The sequence below is a fragment of the Papaver somniferum genome, chromosome 3 (assembly GCF_003573695.1).
Source record: "Papaver somniferum cultivar HN1 chromosome 3, ASM357369v1, whole genome shotgun sequence".
NCBI classification, from domain to species: Eukaryota; Viridiplantae; Streptophyta; class Magnoliopsida; order Ranunculales; family Papaveraceae; genus Papaver; species Papaver somniferum.
The window spans coordinates 158,770,406-158,793,612 of record NC_039360.1 but is presented as its reverse complement, the minus strand read 5'-3'; the positions used below and the strand labels follow the sequence as shown (position 1 = coordinate 158,793,612).

Genomic DNA, 23,207 nt, shown 5'->3' with positions numbered 1-23,207 from the left:
ATGAGCCAAAGGTATCCGGCCTCACCACTTATTGCAACATAAACAAAAGCAACACATAAATCCAAAGAAAAAGCCTTTGACGAACCTGTAAATTCCTTCAAACAGTAGCTTCGCCACCCTGATTATAATTGTCTTCAAGTTTAGATGTCAAATCTCTAAGTTGTTGCTTGAAAGCTTCTAAACCTGCAAGTATTTCCTTTCTTTTATGACTGGCAAGCATTATCTCATCCCTATCCTTATCGACTTCAGCTTTTAGGAAGGCGTTCTCTGTTTCTAAATACAAAACTCTTTCATCTACAACATCTTTCTCGACCTGAAGAGAGAAGATTTTTCCTTCCATGTCGGAAACTTTTCCTTCAAGATCTTGTTCTGTGACTGATTTTAGTTGAGGAATACCAGGTAGTTTCCAGAAAGGATTCCATGGACCCACATTTCCCCAAGCTTTTCTGTCTTCAGTATACTTCCAGTCCAACAACGACCCTCGAGAGTTTATGCAATGACGATAATTCTCAGATTGAGGAAGGGAAGCTTTGAATTCGTCGTAATCGCTCTCTTTATTATTTCTCAAAGACAGATGTTTAGAGAAACTTAAATTTTCTGTTTCATGAAACTTCGTACTTGGTACTCTCGTGATCCTATATACGTGAAAAGTACCATCAAGATGACGAGTTATATACAAATTAGGATCTGTATACCACGACATAGTTTGCACTTTGACAACAAAAAAGTGAGAGTGATGACGAGAAAAACTTATGTTTTTTAAAGAAAACCTAGCTGTGGAAAGAAATGAGTGAAAAACTTTCTTATCTCAGAGAAGTACATGAATGGATACAGTATATATAGACCTTAGAAAATGAAAACTCCCAACTTTGTGAAGAAGAAAGAGGAAATCTCCTCTCGTGGTTGTTATGGCCTCGCAAACAAATCCATCCTCAAGTTTCAACCAATAAGAATTCAAAGATTAAGATGACTACTGAAAATTCAACCAATAGAAATTAAGATAAATCTTAAAAGTGGCGCTCCGGATCTCTGTGCCCCTGTTAGCTGACACGTGGTTCTAATCGTAACTATTTTGAGTTCACAGAATTAGTTATGTTCCACGATTCTTGCTTTCAAAAAAACAAAAAAATCGGAGAAAAGAAAAGGAAACTATTTATTCCCTGTATCATATCTTCCCCTAAAAGATTAAGTTTCATATTTTTTGTCAAGAAAAAATTATAAGTTTCAGATCTTCAATTTGAAGAACAAATAACATGGAAAAGACAGTAATTAGTCGATTGTCATCATGAATTAATTGATATTCTGGTGTTTGGCTAAAATGAGCTATGCAGGCAACATAAATTCAGACGAAGTTAATAATCATAAGTGCCATGCAGGCAACATAAATTCAGACGAAGCAAAGGGATATATGATATATGTGTGAATAGACTTTACAATCTCTGGCCTCACAACTCATTGCAACATAAACAAAACAAAACACAAATTGAAAGAAAATTAATTAACAACATAATTAAGCATGAAAAAAGGCCTTCAATGAATCAGTAAATTCCCTAACGAGCAGCACCACAACGCTAAACAACAAGGCTCGATGTCAAATCTGTTACTTGTTTTTCTAGAGCTTCTAAACCTGCACGTATTTCCTCTCTTTTAAGACCAGCAAGTTTTATCTCATCCCTGTCTCTATTGACTTGAGATTTAAGGCTTGCGTTTTCTGCTTCTAAATCCAAAACCCTCTTATGTAGAGTTTCTTTCTCGGCCTTTGTTCTGTTAACTTTATCTTCCAAAGAGGAAATTTTTGCTTCCAAGCTGGAAACTTTTTCCCCGAGATCTTGTCTTGCAACTGAGTTTGGTCTAGGAAGACTCCAGAAAGGCGAATTGTAATCCTCATGTGACCAGGTACCTGACTTATTGGGATAATCCCAGTGGATCACCATACCTTGACAGTTTATCATCTTCTCAATCCCAGATGTGGGAAATGTAGCTTTGAAAGCGTCGTAATCGCTCTCTTTATTATTGTCCAAAGACAGATGTTTAGAGAAGTTTAAAGCTTCTCCGTTTGTAAAATCATTTTGCACAATAGGGATGGTTCCAAACTCTTTCTTAACTCTAAAAACCACGAGCATTGGATCAGAAGTACCATGTATAAACAACTGAGGATCTCTATACCAAGACATAGTTAGTTGCTAAATTTGTTAACAGAAAACTGAAGAAGTTAGCTAGCTAGGTTGCGAAGAAATGAGTGAATGAGGATATGACAATTTTCTTGTATCTTTGTATTATAAGGTTGAGTGGTGTGTATATGAGGATAAAAAAATAGATAAGATTTCTTCACCATTGATGGTCTACCTTCACTTCTTATCTGTTTCAGAGTTGATGACACTGGAAGTTGTAGTTTATCAACTAGACTAGCTAGAGACGTTCATTGTCTTATTCATTGTTCAAACTAATGGTCGTGATACACGTTTTTTTGTTAAAAATATTATTGACAGACAATCAAGTTAACAACTCTAATAACAATTTTACTCTAGTGAGTTCCGCAGTGTAGAGTAAGATAATGAATTCAAATGAACACTTGTGAACCAAAAGAACAATTTAATCATAACTACCAAGCAGGCAAACATAAATTTTACCAGTCCACATGGATTTGAATAAGCCAAAAGGATGTTACCGGTCCAGATTTAAACAAAAGCAAACGAAAAATAAAAATTGACATGATTAGCATGGAAAAGGCCCTAAATGAACCTGTAAACTCCTTCAAACAGCAGCTTCGACACTCAGATCTGATGACATATATTAACATGTCCTGTGTGCATCGAATGACATCTGTGAGGCAAATGGCTTAACGGCTGCATAACAACGCTGACCAAGTTTTGATGTCAAATCTGAAACTTGTTTTTCTTGTAAACCGAATAATTTTTCACCTCTTTTAAGAACATTTATGAGAACACTTTTCTCATCCCTCTCTCAATTGACTTGAGACTTTAGGAAAACGTTTTCTTCTTCTACAGCTTCTTTGTCTTTCTTGATCTTCTTTATGCTTCAAAAAAAAAAAAAAAAAAAAGTAAAGCTTCTTTGTCTTTCTTGATCTTCTTGTTTCTTCTTCAAGAGAGGAAATTTTTGCTTCCAATTCCGAGATTTTTCCTTCAAGGTCTTGGGATGTAACTGATTTTTGTTTCATGATACCTGGTAGACTCCAGAAGGGGGAGTTTGGATCCTCATGTGACCAGGTACATTTCATTGTGTTCATATCCAACTCGATCGACAAACCTTGAGAGTTTATCAACTTACAAAGACTCTCAGAGGAACTGAGGAAGCTTTAAAAGTGTCGTAATTAGTCACTTAATTATTTCCCAAAGACAGATGTTTAGAGAAACTTAAATCTTCCATATCTTTAAGATCACTACAATACGGCTACCAAATTCTTTCGTAATTCTATACACCAAAATATTCGAACATATAAAACAGCTGAGGATCTCTATACCACGACATAACTAGTTACCTACATTGTTAGAAAGTAAGAGAGCGGTCGATATAAATACCTAGCAAGGTATAAAATATCTTTGAAAAACCTAGAGAGCTGTCGATATAAATATCTTTGAAGAACCTAGCAAGGTTGTGAAAAAAACGAATGAGGAGGACATGTAAAATTTAAGATCAAACACACTTTGATCTACATATATTGATCAGCAAAAAGTAATACGTCTGTTAGTTCTTCCTTTCAACTGGTTGCACTGCTAGTAGTCGCCATTGCGGTTGCTTTGGTCCAATTTAGGGTTTTTTTATTTTTTATTTTGGGGAAGCGGAGGTTTCTGTGAACTCGGTCACCTGTCTCACGTAAACCATCCCATTGGGTGGAGGACCAAAGGTCCAAAACCAAACTGGGAATTCTATCTTTTACCACCGGCAAAGCCCAGAGAGTTTCAATTTACCTTCTTTTTTTTTGATTTTTTTTTTTTTTAGATATTTGATGTGACCACCGTATGTTGAAGATGTGTTTTGTTCGGCATTTGTTTACGACGGCTGTTCATTAAAGTCTATTAGTACTTCTGTAGTTATTGGTGCGGATGAGTTAAACGAGAGGATCATAGAGTTTGATATTTCAAGATAAAGACATGGGTTCATAGGATGATTTACGGTTTGAATACGAGCAATAGGTAGAACTACCACGACCATAATTCAAATTATTAAAGAAAGTGAGATTCTGACTTGTGAAGTACAGTATGAGAATTTCTGTTGAGATCAGATCCGCGCTTAATTAATTGAAAAGTTAAGCTTGGATGTTGGAATTTCAGCTCCATTAACCCTATACTTAAGATCTAAATATTGTAGAAAACAACCTTATGCTGAAATTAGAACTTAACACTAGTATTAGCATACTCAACAACATAAAAAAAAGTACCATATGCAGCAAGAACACTACATATAGTTCATACTAAAACAGATTGTAGTACAAGGAAATAGAAACACAAGACACTAAACCTTTCATGACTTATTATCAACTTCTATTTCCTCACATTACTTCATGCTGGAATGAAAACAGATTTGCTTTTAAGGAAAACTTGTGAGGCTTGAAGAGAGTCCTAGTCATGCTTATCACGTGTCACTCCAACCTTTCCATCATGAGTTGGAGGACACATCATGGCTACAAAAGACACCTCATATGACATGTCAAGCTAAAGGACATGTCATGCTTAGACTCGACCTTATCTAGCATTAACCTTAAGCTAGTCTTTAGTGCATGATTAATACCATAAACATGCCTTAATGCGGATTAAGACTAATCCGACTTAACATAGTATAAACAAGATTAATTTAACCAAATGGAGATTTGTTGCGCAATACACATAAATGCTAACATCTCCCACTTGTTTAAGCAACAAAACTTTTCCTAAAAACTTTATAAAAGAATTTTTATGCTAACAGCACACTCGAGTCAAGTAGTAGGCTAGCCTTTGACCATAGAGACCTACACGTCACATTTAAGATGCGTAAGCCATTTCCGTAATCAGAAAACTAGAAGGCCAATTATTCCCAAGTAAAACATTTTATTTTTCAAACCAGAAAACATTTCATTGGTTTAGCTTTACGCCAAAAACAATCTGAACTCCAAAAATTTTATGCCAACTGAATTGCACTTATAACTTTATTGGCTTGGCTTTAAGCCATACAAGCATCACTACATATGCTCTTACGCCACCCGCTTTTTCTTCTTAAATGTTACCCTCATTGTCTTGCTCAAATTAAGCATTATGCTCATATTCTAATGAGACCAGGAACTTTAGGACATTAATGATATCGAATGAAAACTATATGTCTCAAACCAGAGACTACTTTATGAGGGTATAACACCTTACAAAAGTAAGGAAACAAACAAGATGCTTAGTTAATTGAAAAGTTAAGTCGTGGATTCAACGAAGACTTTGGGACTAAAAGAAGATCTTAATTATAAGTACCAAGTAGGAAAAGTAAACTCAAACGAAGCATAGGGATGAGATTACAAGTCTGAATAGATTGTACAATCTCCGACCTTATCACTTGTGAGCATAAACAAAAGCAAGCACATGTTAAATACAATGGAAAGGGCTTTTAGTGAACCTGCAAATTTCCTCAAACGGTAGCTTCACGCCACGCTGATTATAACTTTATTCAAGTTTTGTAATCAAACCCCTAATCTGTTGTTGGAAAGATTTTAAACTGGCAGGTATATCCTTTGTTTTAAGACCGTCTAGTATTATCTCGTCCTGCTGTTTATTGACTTTAGCTTTCAGGAGGACATTTTCTGCTTCCAAGTCCGAAACTCTTTTGTCTGCAGCTTCTTTCTCCACCTTGTTGTTGTTGACTTGATCTTGAAGAGATGATAATTTTGCTTCCAAGTCTGAAACTTTTTCTTCAAGAGATTCTTTCCCTTTCTTGATCCTTTTGCATTCTTCTTCGAGTTTTGAATTATTTGCTTTCAACTCGGATTTTTCTTTCCCAAGAGCTCCATTCTCAAACATCAACATTTCGGGTGTTTTAACACCAGGAAGACTCCAGAAAGGGGAATTTAGTTCCTCACGAGAAAAAGTACCTGTCTGTTTGGTAGAATCCCATTTAACCACCAAACCTTGAGAGTTTATAAGCTTACTAATCCCCACAGAAGTTTCAAATTCAAAGGAACCGAAAGCGCTGAGGAAATCGCTTTCTTTATTACTGTCCGGACACAGATATTCAGAGAAATCAAATGAATTTTCCCATATATCATCCTCCGTAAGAGGATCATCATATGAAAATCGGGTGGTACCAGTTACTTTAGCAAACGAGTATACCCTAAACTGTGAATAATTATTATCATCACTCTTCCATAAATATATAAACAACTGAGGATTTGAGTACCACGACATAATTAGGGAGAGTAATATTAATTGATGATCGAAAATCTCAGTGTGAACCTAGCTAGTTATCTAGCTTGTAAAATAAAATGTGTAAGTGAGCGAGGATGTGAATATTTTCTCACCTCCTCATATAATATAAATAAAAGGTTGTACGGTGTGTATATGGGGATAAAGAACCGATAAGATTTTCTTCACAACGCACGGTCTACCTTCTCTTCTTATCTGTTTCAGAGTTGATGATATGTAAGTTATTGTTTAAAAGCTAGAGGCTCATTGTCTTATTCATTGATTACACAAATGGTCGTGATACACGTTTTTCCTTCACAAACCATTGATAGACTATCGAAATGGCTATAGTGGTTAGATATGAAGATACTATGCACCATCAATCAAGATTACGTTAAAACAAATGGCTCAAGCACCATCAATCAAGATATGAAGTATGGAATAAGATTAAAATCAAATCAAGTACACACCCAATACGAGGATTTATAGTGGTTAGATCAAGATGATCTGCATCCACTTTCGAAGACCACCCAATGAATCCACAGCGATCAAACAGGTTGACACCAAAATCATTCAAACGCCACTCATACTCTCTCCTACATCTATTTTTCTTACAACAAAGGAAATCTCGTATTTCTTTCATGTTTACTGTTGATCTAACACGTAATGCACTAACTCCTGGTGTGTTAACATTGGTGCAACAGCACCTATTGTCATTGTACTATACAATGGTTCACATGTTGTTGAACATTTATGAATCTTTCGTCACGTGAGTTTGATTTACTTGAGCACTTATTATTATTTTTTGTGCTTAACTTACTTGTTATTCATCATAACATTGTAAGATCTTGGGGTTTGCCGTTAGTTGCAAAAGAATTATGTGCAACAGTTCCGTTAGATTTCCAGGGCAGACATATCACACGCATCGTTCATCCGAAAATGCTTTCTGTTCTGCTCTTTTAGAATTTAGCATGGAAGAACGATTTCTGGGTTGTTGTTTTTTTTGAACAGGTGAATAATCATGGAATTTCAATTTTATATTAAAACAGGGATCAATCACTGTGTAGTGTGTACCTCTTTATTCAATTTTATAATCGTGATTACTTACGAGTTATGATAACATTATGAAACGACAGTAGGGGAAATCTGCAGATTATCATGGATTCATACCACCACTGCCATTCCAATTCTAAGGTATAAGCACAAATTAACACTCTCCATACTGGCTAGAGGGAGCCCATGAATTTCTTTAAATCTTATACACACCACACCGAAGAAGGAAATAAAGGTAGCTAATTAATTGACGAGACATGCAAAATAAACAAAAAAACAAACCCTAATCTCTCCTCCTTTAAAATACTAAGTCATATGAGCTCCCACGTTGCATGGTGAGCGTGACACCCCCTCAAATTAACTAGATAAAAACTTTCAACTAGAACTATTCTGGAGATGACATGTGGCTGGACTCTATTGGTTGAGACCGTAAAATCTGGATTACACTCGGTTTACACCATATATTTAACTGGCCGTTAATAACGCCGTTAGCAAAAACGTTGGTATACAACATTTATTTGTGGATCTATGCTTTTACTACTTATTTACACTTGGTTTACACCAAATACTTAACTGGACGTTTAGTATGTCTGTTAGGTGTACAATTTATCGGTCGAAGAAGAACTTTCAGCAGATAAAAATAAAAAAAAGAACCTCTTTAATGGCGCCCGCATCAATTTACATCTTCTTCTTCCTCTATCAGGATAAAAAAGATCAACTAATCTTCTTCTTAACCTTACTAGAGAAAAAGCGTTATCAGTGGATGATTTTCAATTTTGAAACAAAGCCATCAAATCTAGCTAATTACAATGACTTTCAACCAAATTTTCTAACAAAACCGAACTTAATTAGAACCCAAGTGAGTAGTTTTAACTATTTATACATTGAAACATGATCAGTCTATAGAATTTTAAATCTCACAAAAAACCAGAGGTCCGTAAAAATAAAACCGGAGTTTTCGGGTTGTGGCGGGTTTAGAAGAGAGGTGTAACGGGTCAGGTAAATCCTTACCGGATCTAATGCGAGACCAACGTCAAATCCCACTTCAAACAGCTCGGCTAACGACTCGGTGTACCAACTGAGTCACACCCCGTCTCGGCTAACGACTTGTGATGAATGATGACGAACAATTGATAATGCTCCAAGAATCTTCTAATCACTGCTGCCCAATTTTTCTTTTCTTCTAATGATTAGTGCCGATTCATTTTTTTTTCCTCTATAATAGCATGGATGTAACTCAGGAGTAAAAATAGTTGTACAAGATGGCAGACATGTATCTTTCAGACATGAGGCATTAAACGTCATGTGGTTCGATGCACCAGAATCAAGAATCCAACTATGATCTTTTCCAGAATTAATAGCAAGTACAGTAGCATCAACATTACTTGGTTTATGAAAAACGGTCGGATTAACCACTGAATGAGAGTCAACAATTGTATAAGAAGTATCAGTTTCTGTGTTCTTCATTGAAGTATTCATAGCTGCTGCCTTTTGAACTCTAAAGGTTTCCCACCAATCAGGAAACCCAATTTTCTTAAAACACTTTTCCACAAAACGTGTATTGCTTCCACAGTGAACATAATGTCTATCGGCAGACATTATCTCGATGAAAGAAGAAAGAATACAATGTATGCAGGTTGCAAGCAGCTTGCCATAAGTTTGCAAACGATTTGCCGAGGACGAAAAATTTCCACAAACTAGTAAAACGTGTACAGACAAAAATGTTTTGGTAAACAAAGTTTTCCGTACAAAATAGAGGAAATCAAAATAGTTATACCCAAAACAAATTAATACTCCCTCCATTTTCCGTACAAAATAGAGGAAATCAAACGGTCACTGACGTCCTTCAAGGACAATTGAGTTCAAATTCCGTATTTTGAAACACAAATACAAATTAATACTCCCTCCATTCCTATTATAAAGGCGGAGTTGTAAAAATTTGTAGTCCCATTAGATAGATAGACTTTCAATTCCAAGATGGGTTTTTCCATATACTGCCCTTATTTATTATAGGTAGTTATCACCACAATTAAGCTAATGTTTTTAGTGTTGGAAATTGTACCAAGGATAAAACAGGAAAGATGATGGAAATGTAGGAAATCAAAAAAAATTTTAATTTTCAGAGAAACTCACTTCTCCGCTTATATAATGGGGACGGAGGGAATAGGAAGTAAAGATTACAACTTTGATGAGTAACTGAATTACTGTAGATCAGCAAAGTAGTAAGGTGTTTTAAAATAACAAGATCTCGAAACAACAAGTAAGATTAATTTAACACTCAAGTAAGAACAATAATAGAATCGCTAAGGAATTTCAAGATCAAATAAATCTAGTAAGACCCAACAAAAACAGATTTACTTGACAAATCAAACAAAAAACAAATAAATAACTCTTACTTGGCAGTCGAAATTAAAACGGATATGATGAACCTTAAGATTGCGGAAGTAAAGATGGATCGGAAAAAAAGGCACTCACTCTACCATGGATGCTCTGATATCATGTCAAGAAGCTCACGGTTGATCAACAAAATAACGTTGGATAGATAAAAACAATCTCCAAAGGAGATATTTATGGTGATTACAAGAGAAGAAGACAACACGCTTTCAGACCGTGTTTGTCAGGGGAAGAAGAAAAAATGTAAATCAAGGTTAGACTACTATTACAACCACTAACAAGTAGATTACTATTACAACTACTTACACTATACACAATTAGTTATTCAACAAAAACAGCATCCCAATTACAAATGACAGTACTTAAAGAAAAATTCTCAAAAATCTTAGTACATCTACGTCAGTTGTAAATGGTGCATTTAAGGAAATAATTCCATAAAGTAGATGGCAAATGGTAACAAGCCCCATAGTTTTTTGTGCATAGCATTTCCTTTCTTAACAGGCCACTCCCATATAGTAGATTTAACAGAAAAAAAAACCCAATCAAAACCAAAACTTTTAAGGAAATAATTTCATAATTTTGAAATTTCAGTGCAATGCAGGAAAAGATGATCGTTAGTTTCTTGAGACACATTGCATAAAAGGAAAGTATTGGTTTCCTGTTCTTAAGAATACGTTTAAAGATATCCAAAACACACAGTTTTCACGTAATGTTGAAGATATGTATTGTTTGGCGTTTGGGGACGACGGTTCATTAAAGTCAGTGAGTACTTCTGTAGTTATTGGTGGGGATCACCAAACCTTGACAGTTTATCATCTTCTCAATCCCAGATGTGGGAAATGTAGCTTTGAAAGCGTCGATATCGCTTTCTTTATTATTGTCCAAAGACAGATGTTTAGAGAAATTTAAATCTTCTTTCTGTTTAAGATCACTCCGGTTAATAGGGCTGTCACCAAATTTCTTAGTAACTACAAATACCACAAAAATGGGATCAGAAGTACCATGTATAAACAACTGAGGATCTCTATACCATGACATTGTTACTCGATAAGTTGTTAACAGAAAGAAAACTGAAGAACTTAGCTAGCTAGGTTGTGAAGAAATGAGTGAATGAGGATTTGACAATTCTCTTATATCCTTGTATTGTACGGTTGGGTGGTTTACCTTCACTTCTTATCTGTTTCAGAGTTGATGGTCCATTGTCTATTGGGAGTTGTAGACCGTAGTTAATTAATCAACTAGATCGTACATTGTCTCATTCATTGTTTAAACAAATGGTCGTGATACACGTTTTTTCTTACCAAAATTACTGACACACCATCAGGGTTAACAATTCTAAACATGTCGTCTACACTAATGGGTTAGAAGTTAGATACTGGTCCTTAATTGATTTTGGTTCCTCGTGATTTAAAACAAAATGAAGGCGACGTAAACCAGGTACATTTTTAACATCAGAGAGCCATTGCAGTCAAAGACGCAGCAAGACTTCTTCAAAAAAGTATCAGTACGATAATCCGTATACAAAGTACTGATTGGCAGTGCCAATTTTTTGTTTTTTTACATGTATTTTCTTTTTCTTTTTTATTAATCGATTTTGACAAGAATTTGTGTACATTGTGTAAAATTTAGAATTTAATCGCAGTCAAAGACACGGTAACATTCATTCATACAAGTATTAGCTAGGCGACAACAAGCCATATACAAAGCCCCAATGCTGGCTTAGTTGCATTGCTTGGTAAAAACAAGTTTCTTTTCGCCATAAAAAAATTGATATCTGCTTGTGCTTAACGCGCGACTAGACTTGTAATATTTGAAAAAATGGCAATGGAGCTTGTTATTACAGCTAAACCTATCATTAGTACAGCCAATGTCTTATCCTTTGTTGTTGATATTGCATGAACATCTCTGCGTATCAAAACAAGAACAACGTATGGTTTATGAGATCGGTATGGTGTGGTATATGTGCAGACAAAATCGATTTTACTAGTTGCAGATACGTACCTTAGAACGATTGCGCCTGGGAAGATAAAAGCAATACATAAACCAGTTGTTGAACCCATGAACTGAAAGAAGTACCAAATATTTGGGATGGCTATTGCTATTATGTACACCAACACCAAAATTAAACAACTTAACAGTATGAATCGAATTCTGTGAGAAGCCAAGGGTCGACACTTTGGGAAGAGGAGTCCATCGAGATTGATCCTCAGAGAGAAATTCAATAGAGGAAATACCAGCATAAGATGAAGTGCAAAACTTAGACGAACCACGTCGTTAAGGATTGACCCCACCGCTGAACCAAAATCTTGGTCAAAATTGACTAGTATGTCGGGCATAATGGATTCTCCAAAGAGCAAGTACCCAAAGAATCCAACAAAAATGTAAATTGCAGAACACAAAACTAGTGATATACGCACAGCCGTGACCATATCAGAAGGTTTTCCAAGTTCGGCTCCAATTGGATGAACTGCAAGAGGAGTACGTATATACATAAATGAGCTGAATTAACAACAATGTACTGAATCTGCCAAGTAGTACGTACATAGTGGATCATTATGTACATTACCATTGAAATGGATTATTATGTACTTTACCATTGAAATGGAAGGTGAAAGCTCCCACAATGACAGGAACGGCCGTGAAAAGCTCGAAAAATGAAGCTTTGTTCACCAATTCAGGAACCAATTTGGGACTATTTGTTTTGCCTTGCCAAAGCGCAGAGACAGCCATGACAGTGCTTATAACAACAAACACCACAGCAAGAGCAATTGATATTGCAGAAGTGAATCTTAATGACTCTGCAATGACACACCAAATTCGGTTTTATCCTATATGATCCACAATTTCTAGTTAATGATAGCATTGCGAATGACATGATGCAGCAGGTGACATGCATAGAAAATAGACTAAACTAAATTGTGAAAATAATGGAAGTATCAATTTTTTCAGGGACGGAGGGAGTACTAACCTACGCGTTTGAACAACACGAGGGGAAGCAAAACGAATACCAGAGTGAAGAGAATCACAAAAGCTCTTGAATTCCACCAATATACTCCAAACCATTCTCTCAGTACCCCAAAATGCATCGCACTCCCTTCTCCGGTTCCGGACAACACATCCCCTGCACCATCAGTAGCATCACTAACCCGACATGGCTCGCCAACCGAGCTATAATAAATAATTAAGTACTGGCATCTCTGTGCTTTGCACGTTTTACTATATCTTTTCGAAATTTGCAATGGCTGGCAATTTTGTTGTTATTGCAAAAAAAAAAATAATTCATTAAACGCAGAAGATACTGAAATCAAGAATTAATTAAATACCTATGATAATGAGATAGATGATAAGGCATCCGAGATTTGTAATCATGACACAGATCTGCAACATCATTGACCCAATCCTCCCGAATGAATCTCCCATTACTCCGGCGTAAGTCGACTTCTCCGAATTCGTGAACCTCAGGAGGAAATCCGCAGAGATATCAGCCAATAGAGCAATGATCAAGATAAGTCCAATCGCCGGAATTACACCCAGAACTTTGAGTGTGGCTGGAATTGACATAATTCCAGCACCTACTATACTCGTCGATACGTTAAACACTGCCCCAGAGATCGACGCGCCACCATTAGTGCTACTACTGGTATTGGAAGAACAACAATTTTGTTTTCTGTGCTCCGGTAGTAATGGAGATGAAATTCCGGTATCCTCCATTTTTTTTGCCGGGAAGTATAGAAATATGCTGGATGGGATTGGGATCATGAAGTGTGGACTTCTTTAAAGAGTGGTAGGTAGTGCGCATCAAGTGGCAAAATGAGCTGGTTATGTTTTTCTGCTGAATTTACCAAAACAGGCTTTTGGTTTTTGTTAGAAGTTATTAAGAAAGAAGGGTGTTGTTGGTAAAGATCAGAAAATGCTGAAAGAGTGTTCTATTTTGATGGGCCTATTGAGAATAACGGATGATGTACGGGAAAATTAGGCTAACCCCAAAAAAAATATTATTTTTATTGGCTAGCCCAAAATATTTTTCAGCTAACGTCACACCTATTATTTTTCAAAATTATAAAAAGAGATAATAAAAAAAGTCACCCTTAATGTATTTACTTATAAGAGGAAGATATTTGGATTTCCTATCTGCTTAGTAAGAGTCTGCATAACTCGTTATGCGTCCTATTTTTTCAGGGGGATATAATTGATATGCAAACTTGAATATAACACATCTAAAAAACCGTGTCTTGAAATTTTACAAATATTATCTCATTGGAAAGCTTTTAAAAAGCTCTACAAAACGAGCACAAACAACAATATCAAATTCGAATTTTTTACGGAAAAAGTCAGAGGTGATTATCGTTTTAGGAGAAAATTCAAAAACTGGATACATTACCATTATGCAGCCACCATAAAGGATGCATAACACATTATGCAGACACCACAAAAGATGCATAACAAATTATGCAACCATATTTTGGATTATGCATCCACTAGTTAGGCTATGCAACCACTAAAACGATGTATATGTCTACAAAATAACATTCTAACAAAAAGAATGATGCACGACACATTATGCAGTCACAACAAAAAACGCATAACACATTGGGCAATCATATTTTGGTTCATGCATCCACTAATTTGATTATGCACCACTAAAAACATGTATAGATCTAAAAATTAACATTTCTACAAAAACAAAATGAATAACAAATTATGCATTCTTTTTTTCGATTGCGTAACAAGTTATGCAGTAATTTTTATAGCTGCATAATAGGTTATGCAACTATTTTTCTTTTGTTTGATTTAAGTGTTAACTAATATGCACCTATCTTTTCTGATGCATGATAACTTATGCATCTATTTACGTGGGTGCATAACAAGTAATGCATCCATTATTGCTGTTGCATAACAGATTATGCAGTCGTTTTCCTATTTCAGCGCTAACAAAAAGGTGGCTGCATAACATTATGTAACCATCCAAAAAAAACATAACATGTTGTGCAAGCACTTTCGAAGGTACATAATAAATTATTCAGTCATTTTTCAATTGACTTGAATATCATCAAAAAAAAATTGGCCGCATAATAGAATATGCAGTCATTTTGTCAACTGCATAACAAATTATGCATCATTTTCTAGGATGCATGACAGATTATGCAGTTGTTCTTGTAGTTGCATACAAGATTATGCAGTCATTATTTTATTTCAGTGTAACAAAAATGTGACTGTATAATGCGCTTTGCAACCATTTTTGAATGCATAAAAGTTTATGCAGTAATTTTTGTAGTTGTATAACAAATTATGCAAACACTAAAAAAAAAATAACTCACAAAAATCTTTAAAATGATAAGTCTTTATGTTACAATATGAAAAGTACAATTACTTGATCATCATCAACACAATAATAAGTCAAATGAAAATTTCATTTGTAATTCCCAGGGACTTCTTATATCTCACTGTTGTCATGGTTGAATCATTTGGATCACGGTATTGTCATTTTCCATTTGAAGTGTGCCTCCTTATATCCCATTTCCGCCTAATCCCCTGCAACGGCAACACAACACTAGGATGTGAAGAACATACAATGATATGAAAAACTATTGGAATACTAAATTAGAAAAAGTTGTTTGCAACTGCCGTTCATCATACTACAATCCAGAACAACAACATGACCACCACAACCACAGGTAACAGTATTCAACATATTCAACTTAGTTCATTGTCAGTACTCATATTCAACAGTAACATGACCACCACAAGTGATTACAATTTTGTTTCATCTCAACGGTTTAAAGGAAAATCATTATAATTCATACCCAATTAGCAAGTCTAGAGAATCAAATGGAAAAGAAACTTGTGCAATCTGATTTCTCTATACTCATATATTCATATTCCTCAAATTTTCCACCAGATCTGGATCAAAATCACAAATTTCATAAAAATGGTTCCCAAACTAAGAATCATTCATAATTTTTTATTTAGATTTCTTAACCCATTTGACTAAAGAGATATAAATAAATTAGTAAACAAATTTTTTTTTTTGCGAAAACAGCTAGTAAAAGAAAAAACGTAACAGAGAACTAGCAATCTTTTCTACGAAAACAGCTAGCAAAAGGCTTGAGAACGAAATTCTCTCATAGATTATATGTTCGTACAAGAAATTAGCTTGATAATCCATGATTACATCAGGAATTTCCAGACTACGAAGACCGGCTAAATCACCACATTTTCGATCTTTTTCTATGTGATCTTACAACAAAACCACAATTACCTGTAAGAGCGAGAGTATGAGCTTCTCCGACAGCAATGGCGATAATTTTTGTTGATGAACTACTATAATCTGTAGGTATTCCAATATCCAGCATAATTAAAGAAACTAATCCAGCAACCAAATATAAATAAATCCAATCAATTAAAAAACTAGATCCTCAAATTAAACCCTAATCTATCAAATTTCGAAGCTATAACTCAAAATCACAAACGAAAAAACAGAAAATTGATATTAAATTGTTGCATGATTGATTGTTAAAATTGTAAAAAAGATCATGGTGCAATAACCCAAAATCAACACAAAAAGCAGAAAATCGATATGAAAAATTGATTCCCAATTGACAATTGTAGGTTATGATTTCTAGAATATGGATTGAAACAGTGAGAAGGAATATCAAAGAAAGATGTTAACGTTGTTTCCTGAAGAAAAAGAAATCAGCAGCTTCTCTGTCGCCTCTCTCTCTGTTTAAGATGAAAAACGAAGAGAAATAAAAATACGAAAGGTCAATTTGGGATTAATGAAAAAACGTAAACCTAATTTCGGAAAATATGGATCTCCGAGAAATTTTCTCGTGAAAATTGGGTGCGTGAGATTTTACGCCCGTGGGTTTGTGTGTGGAGAAAAACCAAAAAATGGGATGACAGTAGTTTTCACATGATGTATTGGGAAGTAGAAGAAAGGTCAATTTCAAACGTAAAGTCCAAAATGATAGAGAAGATAAGACGACTCTTTTGAGTCTTGACTAGACCATGACATGACATGGCACATAGTGCCATTTTTTACTTAGAGATCCACTTATGGTTATTACATTGAAATGAAAACATTTTTTTAGAACTAGGAATTACTGGTTATTTTTTACTTAGAGATCCATCCGTCCATGTGGTTATTACATTGAAATGAAAACACTTTTTGAGAGCTAGGAATTACTGGTTAATCCTGCTGGGAGAAACCTATAAGTGTGTAGTCCACCTATAAATGAACATTGCTTTGCTAATTCAAAAATATGTTTTTTGGACCAGATTTTTTAATTGCTCGTTTACACGTGTGAGTGATTTGAATGCTTTTTTTTTTGCATATATCAAAAGTATTTTTCTACAACTGTATATAACGAAGAAATCAAATTCGAGCTCTACTCCCTTCTTTTTTTGTTCATATCAAATCCGAGTCTCTCGTTTCTCTGTTGTTGCTTGTGCCTCTCTCTATGCTGCTGTTTTTCAATTAGGTTTATCTCATATTCGAATTGGGTTTATCTCAGGTTCGAACAAGGTACTTTACTATATATCATCTTTCTCTGCTGCTGCTATTTATTTATTTTTGAAATCATATGGTGATCAGAATAATTTGTCTATGATGTACATTATTCAATTTCTTTATCGATTAGCAACTAATTGTTTTTAGTCGTTAAATTTCATTGTTCAGTTCCATTTTCCACCGATTTTAAATAATTTTTGTTTTGTAATCTGATTTTTATATTTTTGTGATATTTTGTTCAATGATCATCGTTTTTTTTTTTATATATGATAATGTAGTGCAGATATGCATTTAGAGACTCAGTAAATATCTCTTTTGTGTCACCTTATGAGAAGTTATATGGAAATCCTCCCGATATAGTTTATTAAGGTTTTTGATGTGCTTGTTATCCATGGATCAAGCCATACACTCACTCCAAACTAGAACCAAGAAGTAAACTTTGCATTTTGATTGGATATTCAACATCTCAAATTATCTAGGCTATATGTGTCCGGAACTATGTGCTGGCACAATCTTCATCTCCAGACATGTTATTACTTTTCATGAAGATTAGTTTTCTGCTCCATCCTTCAGGTTGTCTAAAGTATTTAAGAATACTACTCATAAATCTCAATTGCTTCCTCACAATTGTGTCACATTGACAGAATCTCACTTGGTTTCTTCTCTAACTACTACATCTCCTTCAGCAATTACTTGTTGTTCTTATGAAACTACACTTGCATTTGTATATGAGGTATCCACATGCATCATCCCAATTAAAGGCTCAAAATATCTTGTTTCTACTGGTATACTAGCTACCGCTGCTGAACTCATTGCCACTTCATTTGCTCAAGCTAAGAAGCATCCTAAATAGTTCAAATACTTGGTTGATGAATGCACTGCTCTTGAATCAATTGGCACTTAGTCTTAAGAACCACCACATCCTTCGCAAAACTTAGTAGGATGCAAATGGATGTTTAAAATTAAGCATAACTCTGATAATAGTGTTCAAAGATACAAATCCAGACTTGTTGCAAAGGGTTATCATTAACAAAAAGGGAAAGATTATGCGGAAACATTTATCCTAGTTGTTAATCCTACAATAATCAAAATTATCTTGTCTCTTGCTGTACAAAATTATTGGCAAGTCAAATAACTAGACATTAGCAATGCCTTCATCATGGTGATATAAAGGAAGTTGTTTACGTGACACAACCTCCAGGCTTTCAAGTTATAGACAAGCCAGACTATGTATGCGGATTACATAAGTCTATTTATGGATTGAAGCTGGCACCTAGGGCCCGGTATTGGAAGCTTATGAAATCATCACTCTCTCTTGGGTTCGCAAATTCTCATGCGAATACATTTTTATTCACATTCAAGAATGGTTTTATATTCATCATTATTGTCCTCTATGCTTATCACTGGATCTTACTCAGACTCTTATAACAAGGTAATAGCTCAACTTTCTAGCTTGTTTCTAGTTAAAGAATTAGTTCGTATTTTTTATTGTTTGAGCTTAGAGATCAAAGGAAATGACTTTATTATGCATCTGTCTCAAACAAAGTATATCCTAGATATTTTGGAGAAAACAAATATGTTAGATGCAAACCATGTTCAACTTCAGTTATAGCAGATTCCAAAATGACCAAAAATGATGGAGAACCTGATCGAATTTTATATAGTGGTAAGAAGGTTGTCGTTCTCTCGAACTTTGTTGAATTGATTCTAGGCTTAAATATAAAAATACTAAAAATAAGAAATTATATACAAAATATGTCACGGGATGAAGAATTTACTGGGACTCGGAATTCCACTGCTTTTTCATATTCATGGGGTTCATAAATTAATCCTAGACATTTATAGCTCAAAACAAAAGAAACAATAACTCTATTCTTTGCCAAAGTAGATTTCATAAAACATTAGTTGTAAGTTGTGAGCATGACGCATCAAAAGTAATTAAAACCAAGCATGCGATATCAAACAAAATAACAAATAATTAATAGAAATCATAAAACAATTAAATTCTATGCAAATAGTTATAAAAGAATTATTTTAATTACCACATGAACGAAACACAGCCTCCTCCGTCGTCCCAATGATGGGTCTAGCTCGGCATGGTGAAAACACACTCAAAGGAATTTTTCATTGCTCAAAAAGGTATTTAAAAATGATGGAGAAGGTGATAAATAATTAAAACCGGGTTTGTAACAATTATATTTGTTACAAACCAAACTATTACAGAGAACGATAAATATGAAGTGTCGCTGGCACTGTAGCAATACGACTGTCTTCCGTGGTCTAATGTTCTTTGTGTTCTTCTTCACTAGCAAAACTGGTTCATCTCTGCAACTTTATTTTTCTCCATCCTCAACCCTCTGTTCGCTCCCCTGTCACTCCATATCTCCTCTGCTTCTCTACGTACACCTTAAATAGCCTCCCAGAACCGAAAATAATCCTCCATAACTCCAGCAAATTTTCCATTACTCAGTATTGAAGAAAAATATTCTCGGAAATATTTTCTTCCCCTGTTTCACGAGATTCCGTGTATCTTCCTCTTTGATCGAATTGAAAGCACTTACCAACCCTATTGTAGTATAACAGGCTGGTATATATCCAAAACAAGAGTAAATCTGACCAAATATCCATGACTTTAATGGAGAATATCTTCCCATGCACGTACGTCTCTGTCTTCTTCAAGACGAGAATCTAGCCAATTTTATCCGACAAAATAAGCCATACCATGTCTGTGAAGACCAGTCACATCATCCCAACAATTCTCAGCCATTGAGTCTCTCTAAAATGTCCTCGAATCTCGAACAAAAAATTCTGCATGTGAGAAACAAGTTTCCCGCCAAAATTCAGTTTCAAATGAGGAAGATGATGGTTGCCCCCTATCCAGAGTATGGGCGCCTTTAACAGCTGGGGTGCCTGGGGGTGCCTTTATCCAAAATGAGGGTTCCTTTAGTACTTTTCCGGGGTGCCCCGAGAAACTTTTCGAGCCAAATTTTCCAAAAATGTTTATTTCCCAAAAATACCTACAAACACATAAAACACCATAATAAGTATGAAATCGAGTACCAACAATATAGAACATTGATGTCAAATTAGACACAAAAATGTGTCTATCAAATACTCCCAAACTTATTATTTGCTAGTCCTCCAGCAAAACTAATCTAGAAAAATAAAATCCTAACTCGCTAGGTGGCCCTAGCGACCGAGATATAGTTTCGGGAGGGTTTACCAGAGGTGTACCCACAAAACCATTACTCCAGACCCTAGCTATCTACGCAGAACCTTGGAAGGAACTAAAGAATCTCCTTGGTTTTCATACAAACATTGACTATAGGAGGAAGTACCCTGATGCGAAATTCCAATTGTTGTACACGAGTTTGCACTCAGCATATTATAATTCATATATAAGTGAAAGAGCTCTAATCAGGTTGTTTCTAGACATCACAACCGGAGTCAACCAATCACATGGAAAGATTAAGAAGATGGATAAAGAGAAAATAGATGGTTTAAAGTGAACGGTGTTTCCCATATCTGTCTGAAGGCCTCTGCCAAGATGAACCTATACTAATGGACTGAAATACCGGTCTGACTAATATCAACACAATTGGAAAATACAAGGGAACCAGTGGTCGATAAACCTAACTCTAGGTCAACACAACTGGCATATACAAGGGCACCAGTGGTCGACTTTATTGGATTTATTCCGGTTGGTCTGATGGTCTAGTCTCAATTTTTTTTTTGTGGTATCTCAATCACTCTATTTCACCCTAGCAATGGTAACAACTTGAATCGTGTGCCCCACCAAATCACTTAAAAAATAAAAACATAAGGATTAGGATTCAACGAGATATGGCGAAACTACCATTTTTTTTTTAATTCTAACACATGAGCTCTGTGCTTTTATGAATAGACTCTTTAGATGTTTCCATCTAATCAGATTGGTTCCTCAACTCCTACAACCAAGATATTCCCATCCACTTAGATTGGTTAGTGCCATCCTTAATAAACATAAATTTCTAGGCTTTGGAGTTTATTTATTGCAACTAAAAAATTTCTCCCATACCCCCAAACTTAAATCTAACATTGTCCTCAATGTTCTAAAGATAAAATTAAAAGCATGAACAAGGAGAAACGGTTACCACTCGAAGCAAAAGAGTTAAGGAAAGATATTAACGTGTTGCATGATATTGGGTTACCTCCCAAGAAGTGCTAAGTTTAAAGTCTTCAGCCAGACATTGGAAGGAATTAATCACCTCATAGAATCATAAAGCAGTAGCCGGAATAACTGTGGGTCATCTGGATCAAAAAGTGCTAACCACAAGAAGAGGAAACTACAACAAACCAAGAAGACATCGAACATACTCTTGTTTAAGACAACTACATCTAGTTGTGGTTCAGGTTCAGACTCTATAAAAGGGTCTAAATAAAAAGATTTCATCGGTTGGATTTCCTCAAAGGCATTCTGAAGATCAGGCTGAAGAGTCTGAAAATACTCAACTAAGAACCTGAATAATTGGGGATCCTCTAAGTCAATCATATTTGACTCACATAGCTGACCACAATGAAAGAGGTGGTCTTCCTTAAGAAAATGTGTCGACCCTATTTTCCTAAAGTAATTTGGTTTAGTCTCAAAACTTAATAACCGACACATCTGAAAATCATATGTCCCCACAATTGGAAGAAATTTTTTTGGTGGGAAAGCGAAGTCAATCTTCGTATCGTAGCCTGGGTTAACCACATCAACTAGAGGATGGGTTTCTAACAACTGAGCTCTCTTATGGACACAACTAGGTTCAGGAAAAAGTGTATGAAGATAATCTTGTAAGATGGTTGAGGCACAAATGTCAAGTCCTACACGAGGGAACTTTCTAAGAGTTAAAGGTAAGGAACCAGGAAAGTGATAATCACCCTCAAACTTAGAGTTTTCAGTGTATCTAGGTAGACTAGTCACAATTTTCCTAATTTCTAAATCATTAGATTCCTGAAAATGGTCAATTGATTCTTCTAAGTTGTAATCAGGTACATCCTCACTCATTTTTACGAGTTCACTTTCTTTGTCTAAGACTGTTGTTTCTAAATCGCTAGACTCAAAATAAACTCGTTCCTCTAAACTATCATCACAATCATATAAAGGATTATCAGAGAAATTTTCTAGTAAAGGATCATTAACTAAGGTGTTAATCAAAGTTACTTCCTCTGATTCACTAATAGGCACATCTAATAATGGATTATCCAACACACTGCATGCTAAAGGATCATAAACTACATCGTCTAAAACGGTGGTATCCCTAGTCAAATCCTCATCCTTTTGAATAGGTGAATAATTATTAAAATTATTCGGATTTGTACTAGAAACAAAACTATCATTATAAATCTCAATCGGAGTAACAAATTCCTGATCACTATGCCTACATATTTCATGTTCTTCATCAATACTATCCTCATCATAATCATCATTATAATAACATGAAAATGATCGAACCTCATCTAAACAAGTAGTGTTACCAATTCTAACCTCTTCATCTTGATTATTTTAAACATTATCCTCATTTTCACGGGTGATATATGAAAGAATATATTGGCAATCACGAGTAATTCAAGCTTCTCTTTCTTCCGTCTCTAATCCAAGCCTACGTGTTGACTCAGCAAACTCACGTGTTGACTCAGTTAACTTACATGTTGACTCAGCTAACTTCCTGAGGGTATCTTCTAAAGAAGTTTCACTCATTTTTATCGTTCTTTTGTCCATAACTAAGTCATTTGTGTCCGCTAACTTATGTGTCGACTCAAGTAACTTACGCGTTGGCTCAAGTGTCTTACGTGCTTCATCTAGAGGAGGGAAATTATAAGAATCTTGCTCGTATGACCGGTGGGCATGT

The 23,207-nt window shown here is 35.2% G+C and overlaps 1 protein-coding gene across 1 annotated transcript; it reads right to left on the bottom strand.

Moving 5' to 3' along the window:
- Positions 1 to 11,408: 11,408 nt before the first annotated feature.
- LOC113361747 (amino acid transporter AVT6C-like) lies at positions 11,409 to 13,558 on the bottom strand. The gene is made up of 5 exons (XM_026604884.1): positions 13,148 to 13,558; positions 12,793 to 12,945; positions 12,419 to 12,622; positions 11,826 to 12,291; positions 11,409 to 11,729 (listed from the first exon to the last, which is right to left on the bottom strand). Exons 1-5 carry the CDS (start codon positions 13,533 to 13,535, stop codon positions 11,609 to 11,611), a joined length of 1,332 nt encoding a protein of 443 aa, XP_026460669.1. The 5' UTR covers positions 13,536 to 13,558; the 3' UTR covers positions 11,409 to 11,608.
- Positions 13,559 to 23,207: the final 9,649 nt, after the last annotated feature.

What these genes read in the sequence shown, in the direction of transcription:
- LOC113361747 (XM_026604884.1), bottom strand. Translation starts at nt 13,535, where the DNA reads ATGGAGGATACCGGAATTTCATCTCCATTACTACCGGAGCACAGAAAA. An exon ending in CATCTATCTCATTATCATAG is followed by an intron (nt 12,946 to 13,147) that starts GTATTTAATTAA and finishes CTGATGGTGCAG; the next exon opens with GGGATGTGTTGTCCGGAACC. An exon ending in CCAGGCGCAATCGTTCTAAG is followed by an intron (nt 11,730 to 11,825) that starts GTACGTATCTGC and finishes TTTGATACGCAG; the next exon opens with AGATGTTCATGCAATATCAA.